Below are 18124 nucleotides of genomic sequence, written 5' to 3' on the forward strand. Positions count from 1 at the left end.
TAAAATTAACCAATAGTTGCATTCACCCCCTCCATTTGGAACTAATACTACCTCAGAGGGACCAACAGATTTACCAACGGTTCAGTCTTCATAAATGCAACTGCCATGACACGTTTCGTTATGTTTTTGGACACTTTTTGAGTTGACGGTGGTTTCTCCTTATGCATCACGTGTCGTGGTATCACAATTTTTGATGCGGTCTAATATGAGTATTAATGCTTCTTTAATCACTACTAATAAGTAATGATAACACCCGTCGTTTCATTCTGACTTAGCTCTAGTGATATCCGGTTGCAGCGTGTAGAAGTGAGTAGATGGTGTGCCTGATCGTGGGATCTATGTCGATGTAGAGGAGCGGGTAAGAGTCTTTGGTAGGGCTCTATTTAATCCCGCGAAATTGGCGCACAGCCGCTGCTACCCCGTTGTGAGGGAAAGGATCCTCGTTGATGGTCGCGTTGCTTTACGCTTTATTAGCTAAACAGACTCTAGTGTCCGACCAGATTTACATCCTTTCTCTCTTTCTCGGCTTTCATTGGCTTCATATCCAATGCTATCATATATGTTTATTGGGTTGTTGATTGGTCTCCCTGGGTGATGGCCATTCCCTCAAGTGTGGGGATTTTCCATCCTAGGTGCCGAATGGACAAAGCACCTCCTAACCTTGACAGCAAGGGTCTTTCAACTACCACATTGTACAACACGCCAACGTCTATGACCAAGAACTCTGTTTCTATCTGCCTAGTGGTTTGGGAGTCCCCAATCTCAATTTTCAAGACCACACTGTCAAATAGGGGAGTGAGTTTGCTAATTACTATTAATAAGGATCAACCTGCATGGCTCAAGGAGAAGTGCCCTGTGTGTTTTCATTGTGATGATATTGGTTGAGCTCCTAGTGTCTACCAACACCCTGCAGACCTTGAAGTCCTCAATTCTAGAAGGTCAATAAGATTTTGGGTCTGGTGGTTCAGGTATCAAGATTGTAGAAGTGTTGGCTTCATATTGGGTTTATAAGTGTTTATAGGAGTGTGGTTATAGGGTTTGTTAAGATCTAAGAAAAGTTTTTATTATAATCTCGAAAACATCCCTTTATGCAAATACGCCATGGGCTTGAAGCATGCGCAATGCTCATCTCACCATGTGTTTAAATTCATCAATAAATAAGATTGTCAGGATTCGAACACTCGACCATTTAATTTAAAAGGCTCTGATGCCCTATCATTCAATAAATTGAACTAAAATCTGATAGTTAAGTTCAAAGAATATTTTTTATTATATTCTCTGACACCTTTTGGTGATTTTTTTCCAAAAATTCCTCCCAGTTAGTATCTTGTTTCTCCGCTATGGAGTTCTTAAACCATTTCTCTGCTTTGCCTTGCCTTGCAGGTACAACCTGCTAGCTCCCTTTTCTACTTCAAAAATTTGGAAGTATTTTGGCATTTGCTGACCCAACATTCCACTTTAGTGACATCGAAATGTGGTAGATCACATTTAGTAGTATTTTGTTGAAGTATGGATCATGATAGATGTATCTCTAGAAGAAAGGTGAGGCAGAGGAGTGTTTAGGATGCCTTTATCTCTATTGAGGGTAGAGGTAATTGATTTATGAGGACTAAACACATCATTGTTTGGCTGGACTAGCTTAACAATGGTTGTTAAGGATTTGTTAAGTTTTTCGAGCGTGCAGGTTGAATGGTCAGGGAAACAGCGTCTCTCATACCAATGTCAGAACTTAATGTTTTGATGTCAGAATTCAGAAATAGAAAGGAAGAAAATAAGAATTAGAAAAGAGAGAGAATTTCATTAATTCTCAAGATTATTACCTTAGTACAAGACATGACATCTAATTTTAGTCAACTGTTAGTACAACTGTGATAACATCAGTTGACGCTAAAGTCCAAAATAGCTAAGAAACTCATAACAACTAGCTTTTAGAAGCATTTGGAGACCTTAAGAAGCCATACCGAATATGATCACTCTAGTCATAGTATCGTAGATAGGACTTTGATACCATCGTGAGAATAAATGTTTTCCATGTGTATAGCCAACTTAGAAGAAATATATATAAACAATAACTGTACAACTATATATATATTGGATACATACAATTAGTAAATACATATGATTTGACAGTTCCACAGACTTCAATGAGGATTTAAAGTAAAGTTTATATATTATCTACTAATAATGACTAAATTTGAACAGAGAGAATTCAACCTGACAAGCAGATACTCAGATCCTTCTCACTCAAACCAACCATCATTGGCTAGTTGTGTAACTAATAAGATTGTTTGAAAAATGCAACATAAATGAAAGAAGAAATAGCAAAAAGTATAATAAAAGCATCAATAGTAAGAGCAGAAAGAGCTTGATCACTTAAGTCCATGTTTCTTCCTCCAAGCCTATCAACCATATCAGGAACTGATTCAAAATTGTCTATGTCTTGCTGATATGGATCTTCCAATTTTATTCTCATTTCCTCAGCTTGACGACTAGCTGCCTCTTGAGCCAGTGTCCAATCATAGAACCTTCTCTTCTCCTCATTGCTTAACTCATCGTATACTTGTCTGAGTTTCATGAACTTTTCTGAAGCTGTTTTTAATGGAAGTGAAGTTGTGTCTGGATGATACTCTTTTGTTAGTCTTCTGTATGCTGTTTTTATCTCTTCCATGTCTGCATCCACTGATACTCCTAAGAATCTGCACCATCATTCATTTATCAGTAAACACGGCCCGAGCTAGATATTTCGAGTTCGAGATCTTAATGTACACAACAAACTTTAATTGAGATAATATGTAATGACTCGGTACGGAGTGAGTATTGCCGGGTTAAAAAGTTTGAGTGGGGAATGTGCAATTTCAAATGTTATTAAGTGATTAGAACCGTTTCGAAAGTGGTCATAATATGAAATTGCACATAAATCTTTGGAATTGGATCGTTCAGTTAACATTAGACTCAAGAATATTGTATTGTTATACGAGCGATTGAATTTGTAAGTGAAATTCGATTGGGGGTAATGGTAAGATTAGTTGCTAACCTTTGTTTGCACGATTAATTTGGCTGAAAATGAATTTTAGATAGAAATTTAGCCTATACTCCAATATTTTTGCTCATACTAATTTAAATGTGACACATGTTAAACAAAAGAACCGAATTGACAATTAAAATTAATTTTATAGGAAATTGATCCTTCAAATCGTGTTAGAGAAAGGCATCGATTACCCCGTGATAATTATTATCAGCGAGGGCATTGATTACCTTCCGTGATAGTTATTATTAGTGTTAAGGTATTAAAAAAAAAGCCAAATTAAAATTTATGTACAAAACAGTACCATCGTTTTAAAATGACATTATTAATATAAATTGACACATTAAATGTTTTAATATAAAATCATTAATATAAATTTGATACATTAAATGTTGGTTCTTTAATTTCAAAACTTTTCACTAAAAAAGAATTTCCACATGAGCTCCAAAATTCCAAATCGTGGTAACAAAGAGGTTAACTACACAATAATTTGATGTGTCATTTTTTGTTAGTTTAATCACATCACGATTGAAATTAAAATCACACTATTTTATATATTCATGTTAAATTAGCTCTTCCCAAAACCTCAGGAGCTATTTTGATACCTTATATATATACCTTATAATACTCACAATAAACAACTCTAAATATAGAGTTGAAAAAGTGTGAATTATAAGGCTATGTTGCACATATACGGATAAGGATATGGGGAACGTTATTTTCAAAACATAACCTTAAAAAAAGGCGGACATGGATACTAAACAGATACGGATATGAAACACACAAAAAAACTAAGATGAGCATCCGTGCAGCATAAAAGAAATGGATAAAGTGATGAGAAAAAGTGAGTATATATTACTGGTAATGAGAGCCAGAAGCTTCATTGAGCAAATCAGCAAAGTTGTGCCCCAAATTAGGATTATTTCTCTCTTTTTGTTGTTGAGAATTGGAGTTAGTATCTCCAACTCCAACCCAGCCTTCATCAGGATCATCCCAATGGATTCTTGTATCAACACCTGGAGCTGGAGCTGCTCTTTTCCTTTTCTCGGATGTAGCCAAAACCCCAAACCTCCATCTGCTGTTCTTCTTCTTTGTTCTTGTTAATCTTTGCTGCTTTCTGATAAAGAGGCTGCTGCTATTTTTTTTAGTACTGACTATCAACGAATATGGAGCTTGAGTGGCTGTTGTGGAAGCCATTAATGCTCACCCTCACAAAAGCTTCATAAAATATGCATATTAAAGATAGATTATTTCATGGCCTCATGTTTATGTGGATTTCATTTTTTTGGCTTCTTATTACTCTATGAAATTTTTGCCACAACAATAATAAGTTGGATCATTTGTCGGGATTCAAACCCTCCACTCCACTGTTTGGTCCAGACTCTAATACCGTACGTGTCATGTAACCAATTAAACTAAAAACTTAAACTGTAATATTCAATTATAAATTTTATATAAATTAAGGTGTAAAAATGCTCATAAAGGTTTGGTTCAGAAGCAAATTTACCCTTAACGTCTAAAATTGATAAATTTGAGAAATAATTCATCAAACTGTCTTCTCGGTCATGAATCTTGTCATCTACGCTTCATTTGTGCATCATTTTAGCAGCAACAAATTACAAATATATGTTGGAATAGTGAAAAAAAAATTAAAAAAAAATATACTGTCTTTTGTACAAATTGGACAAAAAAATTCAAAAAAGTTCACCGAATTTATAAATATTAATCTCCAATTCTATTATTAAATTATAAAAAACATGAAACTTTTTTTAGAACTAACTAATTATTCCAATATGTAATTAGTGCAGAATAAGGAATAATTTTTTTTGTGTTTTATAATAGTATCTGAAATTGATCCAAATTATCAACGTTAGGGATAAAATTGCACTAGTTTAGACATTAGGGATAAATTGTTCCTGATCCAAAATGTTAAGAGTTTTTTTATACCTTCAACTCATTTTATATTAATCTGTGACAAATAAATTATTGTTATATTGACATAGACCTACTTATGAGTCTACGGCCTTGCTCAAGCCTACTTCTCATAGATGCACTTGGATAAATATTGTTTGGCCCAATCCGTACCTACTCAAGCTGGGTTTGAAATTGGGCTTTCTACGTAGAAGTCATTAATAATAGTAATATTTAGGAAAATTTACATAGAATTATAAGTTTTAAAGAGCATTTTTAATTAAATCAGTTCTATTTTTAAATTTTGTCAAGTGGATTAATCTCTTTTAATTATGTCAATCAACCACCCACTATTTATCCTCCACCGTTTTCCCTTTCCTTTTTTTTTTATTTTATAGAAGAATTTTTATTCATACTTCTTTTATTTGGATAAATAAAGACAATATTTTTCATTTACATAAAAATTTATTTTTATATTCATACTGTTTTTTAAAGAGAATTTCATATTCTTTTTTTTAAAGACATCCATATTTATTTATATGAAATTAGTATTTATATTTTAGAGTTTATAAATTAAGACCTACAATTTATTTTAGGATATATATATATATATATATAAATATATATATATATATATTATATATATATATAGGTATGTTCTTAATGGTATCGGTAACCATCCAGACCCCTAAATGGATGCAAAATCTCAGCCATTGATTTTGATCCAATGGTGTGATCATTTAATGTATTAATATCATAATAAATGACTTACCTTGTAAATTGCATTTTTCTCTCTCTTTGTAATTACTCATTCTTCTTCATTAACATTCATCTTCAATACGAACAGTAAGAGAACACATCGGATTATTCATCGGAAATATCATCACGGCTGCCGGAAAAATCATCGCGGTGGCCGGAAAATTCATAATCGTTAATCGAATTTTCTTGCTGATTTCGACTAACAGCTTGGTTTTGATTTTTCTAATATTACTTGGTTAAATTCTGAATTGATGTTTGTGTTCCTCTTTACTTCATAATGGATCTATTTGTTAAGTTTTAATTAACTGTGGTACTGTTGGAGTTTCAACATCCATTATCAGCAAGTGTTAAAGCTTCCATTGAGTTAGTTGTGATTTGTATATATTGATAGATTGTAAAGTGTTATTAATTTTTAATAAGAAATTTAAGAGGATTGAAATCAATCTCCTGAAGATTCATTCAACGCGTTTGAATGTTGTTCTGAAATCGAAAAAAGATTGTTTCACATTATTATTTTACATAAATCAGAAGACATCGTTTTCTTCTTTGTATTGTTTTAACGATCTATAATGTCTAGAAAGTTTATCAGAAGTCTTTTTTATTTAAGTAGAAGTGCAAACTGGTGAGAAAAAACATAGTGTTTTGGGATTGGTTTTGCATTTTGGGATTTTAATATGCTTTTTCAGAATTTTTAATACACGATTGAAATAATAAGAAACATCAGAAATAACAATAGTAGTTTAAGAAAAGGAACAATATCAAAACATTAAAACTTGATGAACCAACACTAATTGTTAATAGTCTACATTTTGTGCAACATTATTATTCTTTCAAGGACAATTCCTGGAAGCATGACTAGTCTGACCACAAATTCTACAGTGGTTCGGATTCGCCCTTATTTTTTTTAGTTTTGCCATAGGACTTTGTTTTTGGCATGTACACATATGGTTTGTTTTTTTCTTACTAGCCACAGTCGGCCGACCCTTTGTTATGCTATAATATTGGCATACAAAATAGGAGTAGGACACGCTCCTTCATCACATTGTACATTTTCAGAATTTTTGCCTGGAATAATTATATCCAATTCGATATTCAGATCAGATATAACCTTCGAATAACAGTGAGGAAATAAACGATGAAGAGTTTGAAGAATGTAAAAAAAATAACGAACTCACAATAACTGAATAAAACCCGCATATGAATTAACATTTAACCGAAAACATAATAGGTTAGCAACATACTGCCATGGAAGCTCAACCTTTTCCAAAATAAAATGTAAATTAATAATGTAAAAACTTGATTACAAAAGAAAGGAAAGTTTTCCTCGTATAATAAAAATCCTAATAAAAATAAAGTACATCTCCGCTAGATCCTATAAAGTTCACCCTTGATCCATTTTCCGATGAGTTGTTGATTACGAAAAGAAAATGGAGTGGAATAAGTCAAATGAGGTAGATGTGGGCATCTGAATTCATCATGTGTTCTGCGATCACTTAGTCTTTGGGAAGACCAAATTCCAATTCGCTTCTCAGTCCTCCAAAACTCTCCCTTCTTCTGTTTTAGGTCCTCACAAGCTCCGTTCATATGCTACAAAGTCCTCCTATTTTCCATAAGTTCCTCAGCGATTAGAATTCAACCTGTAGATAGCTATTCACTAATCAGCGAATAATTCTACGATTACTTGGTCTTTGGCGAGACTAACTTTCATCGTTAATATGCTAGAAAGTCTTCTTATTTTCCATTTGTTCCTGAAAAGGTGGAAAATACAAGAACAAGCATAACACAGGCATAGTGGTTGCTTTTAGCATGTTTTGTCGGCCTAAGAATGACTTTTAGGTATAGGAAAACAGGCATTGGACTTATACACCACACTTAGCCCAATGCTTATCCTCAAGCATGTCAGATCATGGCATAAATCCCAGCCTCTGTTGTTTTACTTCTCATGTTTCCTTTTCCTAAAACCCTCATGTATTATGAAAACCAAATTAACGATCATCAGTATCAGAATATTTCTATCCCTTAGTGTGCACTTCACTACTTGAAAGATCTCAGCAAATGTGGTAAGTAATTTATGCAAGATAAGGCCAAAACAAAATCAACAGCACTCACTCGGTGGATCACACAATCTCACAAGTGTTTATGAGAATTATTTCTGCACGTTTTAAGATTCACACAAGTCTCAACATAGAAAGAAATTACCATAGGCTTGCCAATATATCAAATCGCCCCCACTATGTATGAGTTCAAGTTTGGAAAATTAAAGGATCCTAGTATGAGGACTAGTTGAGCAAAAGGAAGGTTTATACAAAAAGGTGAAAGCAATTTAGCAACAGTAAAGATCAAGGACGAGAATGAACACTTTTCAGTTTGTACCTATTTGTGTTTTTCTGATATTTCTCTCTTTTTTTCCTCTTTTTTTAAATTTTTACTCTTTATGTTTAGAAATTGAATAAGAGGAAATTCTGAATTGATTTGAAAGTTTTTACACAAATGAGGAATGGATGACACAAAATAGAGCAAGTATACCCTTGGTCACAGAAAACAGATATGAACAAGGATGAAGATCAAGTGTGTTGACCCAGGTTTAATTATGAAACCTTTTTCACTCTATAGACGATGAGAGAATGAAAAGAACAGACTTACAACAAGTTTTCAAAATGTCAAAATGCGCATAAGAAAAAGGGATCACAACACAACAGAGTAAAAAGGAACCACCTCCATCAATCACTAACCAGTAACACGAAGGCATTAAGTAAACATTTAAAAAGTGCAGAGTCGAAGAAATTTTACTGCCCGTGTTAGAGGTGCTTAGAGCTCTATTGCTGGTTTTGAAATGGGGGTGTGAACTCCACAGTTTTGAAGTAGGCGATCTGATGTGCATGAAGTTGTTTGACAACAGTTAACAGTTGGCCAACGATATCAGTCAACCTCTCGAGCTGGCGTAAGTACTCCGGATGTTCCAATGGGGAAAATGGTCTCGGTGGAGGTGCCGAGGTAGACGCTTCAGGATTTTTGTTTGTGAAACGTTTTTCAAAACGTTCACCATAGGGGGCTAGTTCACCTGCATTCACAAAATAGAAAGAACCATCCTCGCCCACACGGATCAAGCGCATAGCATGTAAAGCTGCAATGTCTAGGACAGAGTTATGGCAAACAATGTGCTTTGTGGTGCTTGTGAGCTCATAATTGCATAAGTGAACAACAATGCTAGTGATTAAATGGCCTAAAAACAGTTGCTTGGGCTCTTTGCATAACTTCCTAACTTTTAAAGCAAGCCAATACCCAAGATTGCATGATTTATTCTCCATCATACACCATAGGAAAAATAGTTCAGACTTAGAAATAACTGTTGTGTCATTGTTCCTAGCAGATGTATTATAGGCCAGTATGCGATGCATATAACGAAGATCTTTGTTAATTATCAGATTGGCTTTGGAACGGGTTAGTTTAAACCGAATGGTGTTTAGTCCAGTCAAGGCCCTATAGATCTCTACATCATCGAATTCCTCAGGGTAGTCACAAAGCATGCTGGTGTATGTAAAGTCATTGATTTCATAACGACTAACCAGTCCTAAGGCCGCACTGAACTCGGCCACATATAGTGTGTGGTGTGTGCCCATTAACCGAAAGGTGATCGAAGGTGTGTGCAAATCAAAGTCTTTGGCTTTGTGGTCAAATTCATAAGTGCTATAGAATTCATGCACAAACTCATCAAACACAGGGTACTGTAAGTCAAAGAATTTCCCCCAACCAATTCGATCGACTAACTCGTAAAAAGCATCATACAATTTAAGTTCTTTCAAAGTAATATCGTCCACAGTTCGTGTTTCGACAATTGCTAAGTGTCTAACAGATTCATACCTTGATGTGTGCTTGGCGTTGTCGAATACGGGAATGGACGAAACGTAACGGGATTTACCTTTGGCCATTTTTTTTCTTTTCTTCGTCCGTGGTTGTCGTTCTTCCTCGGATTCGTCGGAAGAAATGGTGGTCGGAATTTGGTCAGGGTCATCACTAACTGAAGCTTCAGTGGAATAGGAATCGGACGAAGAGTCTTGTGGCGGAGTGGGTGGTTTCTCTGTCGTCGATGGTTGATTCGAAGGTTGGTGACCTATGCGGACCTTCCTCGTGAATCGTGTGGCAATGATCAAAGGCGGTTGAGTTGGTTTAGTGGCGGATGGTGGTTGTTCAGCTGCCTTGGACTTCCTTGCCGGCTGTTTCCGTTTGCTTGTGGAACCTTTGGCCATTGAGTGTTGGTGAGGATTGGGAGTGCAAAGGGTTTTCTATATAGTTCATTAAACTCACAATATTTATAGCCAACTTGTTATCCAATTGTACGTTGTTTACGTTATGAAATTAAGCACGTGGAATTTTGTTCTAAAATCCGAATGATGTTTAGATGAATACACAAACAACCCCCTGAACTTGTCAAATGTTGCAACTGGCCCCTCCAACTTTCATAACTTACCCCTTAAACTTGTCCAATATTAAAACATAACCCCCAAACTGTGTATTAGGCAGATTATTATTTTACATAAATCAGAAGAACCGTTTTCTTCTGTGTATTTTGTTACCGCTCTCTAAGGTCTACAAAGTTTCTCACAAGTCTCTTCTATTTAAGTAGAAGTGCACACTGGTGAGAAAAAACATAGTGTTCTGCATTTTGGGGTTTTAATAGGCTTTTTCAGAGTTTGATGTGATTATAAGAATTTTTAATATACAATTGAAATAATAAGGAACATCAGAAATAACAGAAGGTGTTTATGAACACGTTTATTGCCTCAAACGAACAATATCAAAACATTAAAATTTGATGAACCAATACTAATTGTTACTGGTCTACATTTCATTCAACAATTTTCTTCTTTTGAGGAAAATTTCTGGAATCATGACGAGTCTGACGACAAATTTTACAGTGGTTCGGATTCGTCCTTATCTTTTTAGTTTGGCCAGAGGACTTTGTTTTTGACCTATCCACGTGATTTGTTCTTTTCTTTGTTGCCACAGTCGGACGACCCTTTGTTATACTAAGACTGGCATCCAAAATAGTATTAGGACACACTCCTTTATCACGTTGTACATTTTGAGACTTTTCAGCTTCATTAATTTGATCCAATTCCTTATTCAGATCAGATATAACCTTCGTTGCCCTTTCAAATGCTGTTCTCGTTTTGAAGCAAGGTATGATGTTAAACAATTCTGTTTTGATATTTCTCCATACATAATATGTTGATCTGCTTTTGGATGATTGAATTTCCTTTCCTTATCTACAAGCAAATGACCAACATCTTTAGCATCTTTTAGCCAGCGACGATTTACCAAGCAACGAGGCAGCGTCTTTATCTCCATATGCTTCAAACAGACGAAAATATGCCTGCAAGGAATTCCTTTTACCACCAAACAATTACAACTGCATTCCACATTTTGTAGATCTTTAGAAAGCTTAACTCGTCGCTTAGTCCCTGAACCCTCATATTGTTTTACGAGCATAATGGTATTATCGGGATCCGTTTCATTGTTTATTCTGAAAATATATTTACTAGATCGGTCTATCTCCCTTTTGATCCGTAGGTAAATTTCCCTTGTGAAAATTGAAGAAACTTGTTCCTCCACAGACGGCATAGAAGTTTGTCCCGGCATTGTTTCATTCATATGTGTTTTGAAGTGCTCTTTCATCTCGGTAAAATGTAGTTGTGACAAAGAATACTCATATTGTCTGAAAAACATCCATAGTGGTGTTTTGTTTTCCAAGTCAACTTTCAATAAAGCATTCATTGACTCACATCTACCCGTCGCTCTAGCACCGCCAAAGTAGTGATGTCAAAGAAATATGTCTGCCCACTGCTTTCTAGTCGCGTGTTGGGCCTGTATCCATGCATTATTATCCAATCCATGTTTTTCTACCATCTCCTCCCATCTTTGCTCCCACTCATCCTCTCCGTAGTACCTAGGTAGTTTCAGGTAATTAAATGAAGCAAATTCAAAAAAAAACCTCAATTCCGATAGTTCAATAAACTAAAGATCATAAATAAAATTTATTACCTGAAAATAAACCTTCTCAGCTCTGTATTAAATCCTTGGATGTGAACATGTTGGATTGCATTCTTCAATATGTGCCAAGAGCAAATACGATGTGGAATCCCGGGCATGATTGTTTCTAGTGCTTTATTCATTGATTTGCAGCCATCCGTCAACACTGTTTTCGGCTTTTTGCCATCCATGCACTCTAGAAATGTTTGCAAAAGCCAAACATATGATTCTGCGGTCTCATCTTGAAGGAGGGGCCAAAAACATATGTTTTGTCATGATTATTTGATCCTAGAAGAATAACCAATGGCTTACCATACCTGCCATAAGCGTTATAAATACATACATTAGAGATTGTACTAAAGAAATTATTATGAGTTTATTAAGTAATAAAGTCACAACACAAACTTACCTGTTAGTTTTGTAAGTGATGGGCTCATAATTGACCCTAATAACCATATTTTATTTCACTAAAAATGAGCTTATGGGATGTTAATTGTTATCAATTTAGGACTAAATAACCCTTATTGCAGATTTTGTGAAGAAAAATGGAAACTGCTGTCAAACAGCCCGTTGCAGGAAAAAGTAAAGGGAAATCTATGGACCAAAGGGCAATAGCGTGTAAAGAGATGGAAGACAACCAAGCAAAGAAGTGGGACCAGTGGAGATCTAGATTGCTGAAGAAGATTTGGGCCTTGAAGTGTTCAAGTGGCCATAATCTATTAGAACGGTCTGCTTTAGTGTACTTTTTAGTACTTTTTAGTATATTTTACGTTTCTTTTCTCCTAATTAAATAGATTACTGTAAAATGAGAGAGGATAACTTTTTGGGGGGCTAAAACTTCATCTTCCACAAGAGTTCTCTTTAATTTGAGACCTAACTCCATTAATGGGGATTTATTGCAATTTCTATGGTTGTTCACTCATCATTATGAGTAAGTAGTCAACTGAACGGGCTTGGCCAGCAAGGGCTGGTTATGTAAGTCTTCTATTTTTCTTATTTATGAATGAATGATGCTATATGTTGTTGTGCTTGATAAAGCTTTCACTCTATTGCTAAATGCATGTATCTTAGTGTTAGATGAATGATAGAAAACCGCTTCCATCTTCACGGAACCTTTTATCAAATGTCCAAACCCCAACACAGGAATGTTAGGGGATTGTATCAAGGGTTTTCTAAACAGAAATGCTGTTTCACTCGTAATGCAAGAAAGAACCAACATTAAGGGCCCTTAATGTTGTAGTACATCTTAGAATCTTAAGAACACACGAAAGTTGACTTAAGTGAGCTTTAAAACAGAGACCTTGACTTCACTTTATGTCATTCATGAATAAATAGGATGTTTCGAGCCTGAAAGTAACCTGTTCCGCTGTGGCCTAGCCTGTTCTATCTTTTTTATCAGTATCAAAACTCATTTTATTACACTGAATATCTTAATTAGTATTTTTGTTACCACATCACAATATTTCTGAACTAAAGAAAATCACACACCACAACCACCCTGTTCTGCAAGGTTTTTCTAGTAAAATTTGGTCATCAATCCCTGTGGAGACGATACTCTACTTATCATTTTATTACTTGTATCTAGTGCACTTGCTAGAGTCTCATATAAAGAGAACTAGTTTTTGGTGCCGTTGCCGGGGATTGAAATGAACAATTTTATTTGAAAATTTCTGTGAAACAAGGTGTTTTTAATCTGTTTGTTTAATAGTACAGCCTTTCCTATCGATCTTGAGTTATAAAGAACATGTAGAAGGAACCAGGCAGCAGCTAGACGAGCAAGACAAAGAGAAAGGCAGAGGTAAAGAAGAATGGCTGGAAGAGTACCAGAACAACCTGTTCAAGAAGAAGAAGGTGAAAACAATAATCCACCAGTCATGAGAATCAGAGACTATTCAAGACCTACCACTGAAGGGCACTCATCATGTATTGTGCTGCCTAATGAGGGGAACAACCTGTTCGAAATCAAGCCATCCATGATACAAATGCTTCAAACTGTTGTTCAGTTCGGTGGATACCACAATGAAGACCCTAATGCTCATATTCAGGATTTTGTTGCAATGTGTAATATTTTCAGAACAAATAGGGGGGTCGCCGATGATGTTATAAGGTTAAAGTTGTTTCCTTTCTCTCTAAAGGATAAAGCAAGAGTTTGGTTGCAGAACCTTTAACCCGGATCAATAACTACTTGGCAAGAGATGGCTAGTGTGTTCTTGATGAAGTACTTCCCACCACGGCAAGCTATCAAGTTGAGAAACGAGGTTTCTCGTTTTATGCAAGAAGAAAATGAGTCGTTAGCCGAGGCTTGGGAACGTTACAAGGAGCTCTTGAGAAGGGTACCAAACCATGACATTCCCATATGGATGCAAGTTCAGAATTTCTATAATGGAGTCACCAATACCTATAAAATTCAAATTGAGTCCATTGCAAATGGTAGCCCTAAAGATCTTGAACCACAAGCTCTATATGATCTCTTTGAAAGGGTGGTCAATACAAATTACAATTGGCACTCGGTGAGGAGTGATGGGAAGAAGATTTCAAATTCTGATGTTGTTTCAAAGCTGACAACTCAGGTGGAACAGTTTGTTAAGCAAATCAGCAAGATGAATGTGTCTTCCATTCATAGTGAACCTTCATTTTCGGATGAATGTGACTTTTGTGGTGGTCCACACCTCGATATCAATTGCCCAAGAGTTAAACCGAGCAAAGCCAACCAAGAACAATGTCATTATATTGGGTACAATCAAAGAAATCCACCCAATCCGTACTCAAACACATATAATTATGGTTCCATGAATCATCCCAACTTTGAGTGGACCCATCAGCAAAATCAGCAAGAACAACCTAGATACCAGCAGCAACAAAGAGGTCAATACCAACAACAACCTCAGCAACAATACAAATAGCCTGTTCAGGCTAAAGAAGAGGCTGAGCCAGATTTGAAAACTATGATGATGCAATTCATGAAGCAAACTCAAGCTTCCATCAAGAATCTTGAGACTCAAATGCATCAATTGGCATCATCATCCTCATCCAAGGGAAAGGTTGTCATTCCAAGCGATACCGAGCCTAATCCTAAGGGAGATGTCTTGGCCATCACGCTGAGTTCTGGTAAAGAAATCTATGCCCTTACTAAAACTAAAAAAGTTGTTGATGTTGTAGGTACCTCAAAAGAAGCTGAAACTGTTAAGGAACAAACTGTTCCAGAGGCCACCAGGCATGTTTCTAAAGAATATGAGTCTATTCAAGTTCAGGAGGAACCCGGGGAGAAGTATATTCCACCTCCTCCTTATGTACCACCTGTTCCTTATCCAGCAAGGCTTGTGAATCAAAAGTTGAAAGAGCAAAACTCCAAAATCCTTGATACATTGAGAAAGTTACACATCAACATTCCATTTGTGGAAGCTCTGGCTCAGATTCCAAAGTATGCCAAGTTCTTGAAGGATATTTTGTCCAACAAGAAAAAGCTTGAGAACATCTCCATGATCCAACTAAATCGAGACGGTTCCTCAATATTGCAGAATAGGCAGCGGCTTCCTAAAAATCTCAAAGATCCAGGGAATTTCTCAATCCCTTGTTCCATTGGTAAATTGAATATCGAAAATGCATTGTGTGACCTTGGAGCTAGTATTAATCTCATGCCGTATTCTGTTTATGCTAAGCTAGGCTTGGGAGAACCTCAACCTACTAGGATGTCGATTCAATTAGCGGATAGATCTGTATGTTATCCTAAGGGAATTGTGGAGGATGTGCTAGTAAAAATAGGGAAATTCATATTACCCGTAGACTTTATTATCATGGACATAGATGAGGATTTGCATGTGCCCATCATTTTAGGCAGACCATTTTTAGCTACGGGTAGGGCCTTGATAGATGTTGAAAAGGGACAATTGTTTTTAAGGATAAATGGTGAAGAAATAATTTTTAGGATGAATGAGGCCATGAGGCGTGCTAACTCAAGTGATGATACATGCTATTTTTTGGATGCATGCCACACCTCGTCTGTTTTGCAGGACTATCACCAAGACACTTTGGAAACACTGCTGGGGGAAGAAGTGAATATCTGTGAAGGAACAGGCTGTTCCCTAGAAACAGCAACAAAACCACCATTTCCAACAAACACAACTGGGCCCTCACACAAAGAACCACCTGATATACCCACCCCCAAAAGGTGGCATGATAAAAAGATTTAAGGGAAGGAATTCCATGAAGGGAAAAAAGTGCTCGTGTATAATTCCAGGTTGAGGCTGTTCCCTGAAAAATTGAAGTGCAGATGGTTTGGACTTTACATTATGAACAAGGTGTTCCTTCATGGGGCTGTAGAAATTTTTAAACCAGGAGTACTTGAGACCGACCACTTCCAGGATCCACCATGACTCAAAGAGAACAGTGTGTTCGCTGCAAACACCAATTGCAGCAAACTAATTAGGCAACCCCCAATTTATCTATCCCTTAGTTAGATTTGTGTTAAATTCCTTTTTAATTTTGTTATTTTTATGCACTAACATGACTAATGTTGAATTTTGTGGTTCTTCCTAAATTTTGTTGGCAAATGTTTTAAACTTTCATTTCCTAAAATTAGGTTGGAGTTTGATTTTTTTACCAATAATTTGGGGGTGTTTGCTGTCTTCCTCTTTCGGTAACGAATCTAACCCTACTTCTAATTTCTTGTTTACTGCATGCTTGTTGATAATCTGCAAATTTCCACTCTCACGGCATTTAAGTTTAACATTAAGGACAATGTTACATTTTAATTTGGGGGTGGGGAAAAGAAAATGAATATCTTGATATATTTGTTGTGAAAATTTGAGGAAACTCAAAATTAAACACTTGCTTGATATGGTTGTTAGTGTGTCATTCGAACCCCAAATGTTGAGTCATTCCCTTTCTTTTTCTGTCTTGTAAATGTTAGTACATGTTCATAGTTTTTATTAATTCCTAGTACCTTGTGTTAAATGTCCAAAAATTTTGTGTTGTTCTCTGTTTCTGAACAGCATGTTCTGTTTCTAGTTTTTTTTTGCTCTCTGTTTTCCCTTTCTTTCTGTATATAGCAGCAGAATAATATATATATTAAAGAAAAAAAAGACTTTCAATTGCCAATCAATGATTGCATGCTTGCACCTCAAATTTAGTGTGTGGTGAACCAGTGATAATTCAATTTTCAAAAGATAGAAGTTCTGAAAATTTTGGGTTTTAATTCAAAATTCAATTAGAGGACCTTAAGCCCTAGTGCATGTAAAAACCCTAAATTGTGAGAACTTGAGCCTACATTAGCATGTAAATGCATTGATTCTTTGTGAGAGGGCTAGTACATATTGTCTTTAGGTAGGTTTTGCTTTGATTGCCTAGTCAAAATGGTAAAATTTTGGAAGAACATAGGATGAAAAAGGCATTTAGATCCCAAATTCACTCCACAAAAAAGCTTACCCGTGCATTGCACTCACACTTTTAGGATAACCAACTTGTGCCTTAGCCTATTCTTTCTGAAACACTACTTAAATGAACCAATTCCCTTCACTATAATCCCAAAACGCCGTGAATTTTTCTCATGCCTCAGAACAAGCTGCTCTAGTTAAAGAAAAATACATTTTTGAGAAAATCTGAGTGTATAATGATAAAATTATTGAAATGATGACATTTGAGGGATGATGATGGAGTGAGGACCACTTTTTGAATAAGGTAAAAAGAAAAATAAAAAAAATAAAAATAAAAATCCCAAATAGGAATTTTAGAAGATAACAAAAATATGTTTGAATAAAGTCTTTTCATTTTCAGGACACATGTTTATATCTTGAGCCTGAAATGAAATGTTTGGATGGTTGTATTTTGTGTGTTTGAAGAATCGTTTGGCCAATGTTGTGAAACAGGCTGTGTAGAGTGATTAGGTTGAGGCAGAATTGCTCAGTGTTAAGAACCGAGTATGGTGAATTGCATTGCATGTAGACAGAATTCTTACACTTAAATAGCCATTCACTTCCATACCTTAGCCTTAGCCTAACATTACAACCTATGTTTAAGACCTTTTGACTATGTTTGGATAATTTTTAATCCGTGGAGATAGGGCCAATAAGCAAAATCATAGCCTATTGATGTGTGTACTGAGCTGAGGAGTGAAGTTCCATTCCCTTCCTTGTGGAAACAAAGGCCATTTGAGAGTGAGTGAAAATTCCGTCCTTAGTGAGGCACTTTGGGGCATACAGGTTGTTTGATTGAATTTTGAAGTTCAACCTTAAACTTTGACGAATTTCTTGAATTGGAATGCATGTTTTAGATCTGGTCTAACCACATTTTTATCAAGCTCTCGTGTGCTAATCAAAGGTTGAGTTAGTTGAAAGTTCAATAAAGTTCTGCTGTTGTTTTTTTTTGTTGTTTTTTGTTGTTTGTCTATTATCTCTTCTAGAT

General features: G+C 35.8%; 1 protein-coding gene and 1 non-coding gene across 2 annotated transcripts; both read right to left on the reverse strand.

Moving 5' to 3' along the window:
- Positions 1 to 2058: 2058 nt before the first annotated feature.
- On the reverse strand, positions 2059 to 4310 carry LOC136235000 (NAD(P)H-quinone oxidoreductase subunit T, chloroplastic). The gene is made up of 2 exons (XM_066024516.1): positions 3885 to 4310; positions 2059 to 2696 (listed from the first exon to the last, which is right to left on the reverse strand). The coding sequence occupies exons 1-2, from the start codon at positions 4220 to 4222 to the stop codon at positions 2276 to 2278; spliced, it is 759 nt and encodes a 252-aa protein (XP_065880588.1). The 5' UTR covers positions 4223 to 4310; the 3' UTR covers positions 2059 to 2275.
- Positions 4311 to 13968: 9658 nt separating this feature from the next.
- LOC136201773 (small nucleolar RNA R71) lies at positions 13969 to 14075 on the reverse strand. Its single transcript, XR_010674115.1, has one exon. It is a non-coding gene; the product is annotated as a small nucleolar RNA R71 (small nucleolar RNA).
- Positions 14076 to 18124: the final 4049 nt, after the last annotated feature.

Source organism: Euphorbia lathyris, chromosome 7, assembly GCF_963576675.1.
Source record: "Euphorbia lathyris chromosome 7, ddEupLath1.1, whole genome shotgun sequence".
Taxonomy (NCBI): domain Eukaryota; kingdom Viridiplantae; phylum Streptophyta; class Magnoliopsida; order Malpighiales; family Euphorbiaceae; genus Euphorbia; species Euphorbia lathyris.

What these genes read in the sequence shown, in the direction of transcription:
- LOC136235000 (XM_066024516.1), bottom strand. Translation starts at nt 4,222, where the DNA reads ATGGCTTCCACAACAGCCACTCAAGCTCCATATTCGTTGATAGTCAGT. An exon ending in GCTTCTGGCTCTCATTACCA is followed by an intron (nt 2,697 to 3,884) that starts GTAATATATACT and finishes ATGATGGTGCAG; the next exon opens with ATTCTTAGGAGTATCAGTGG.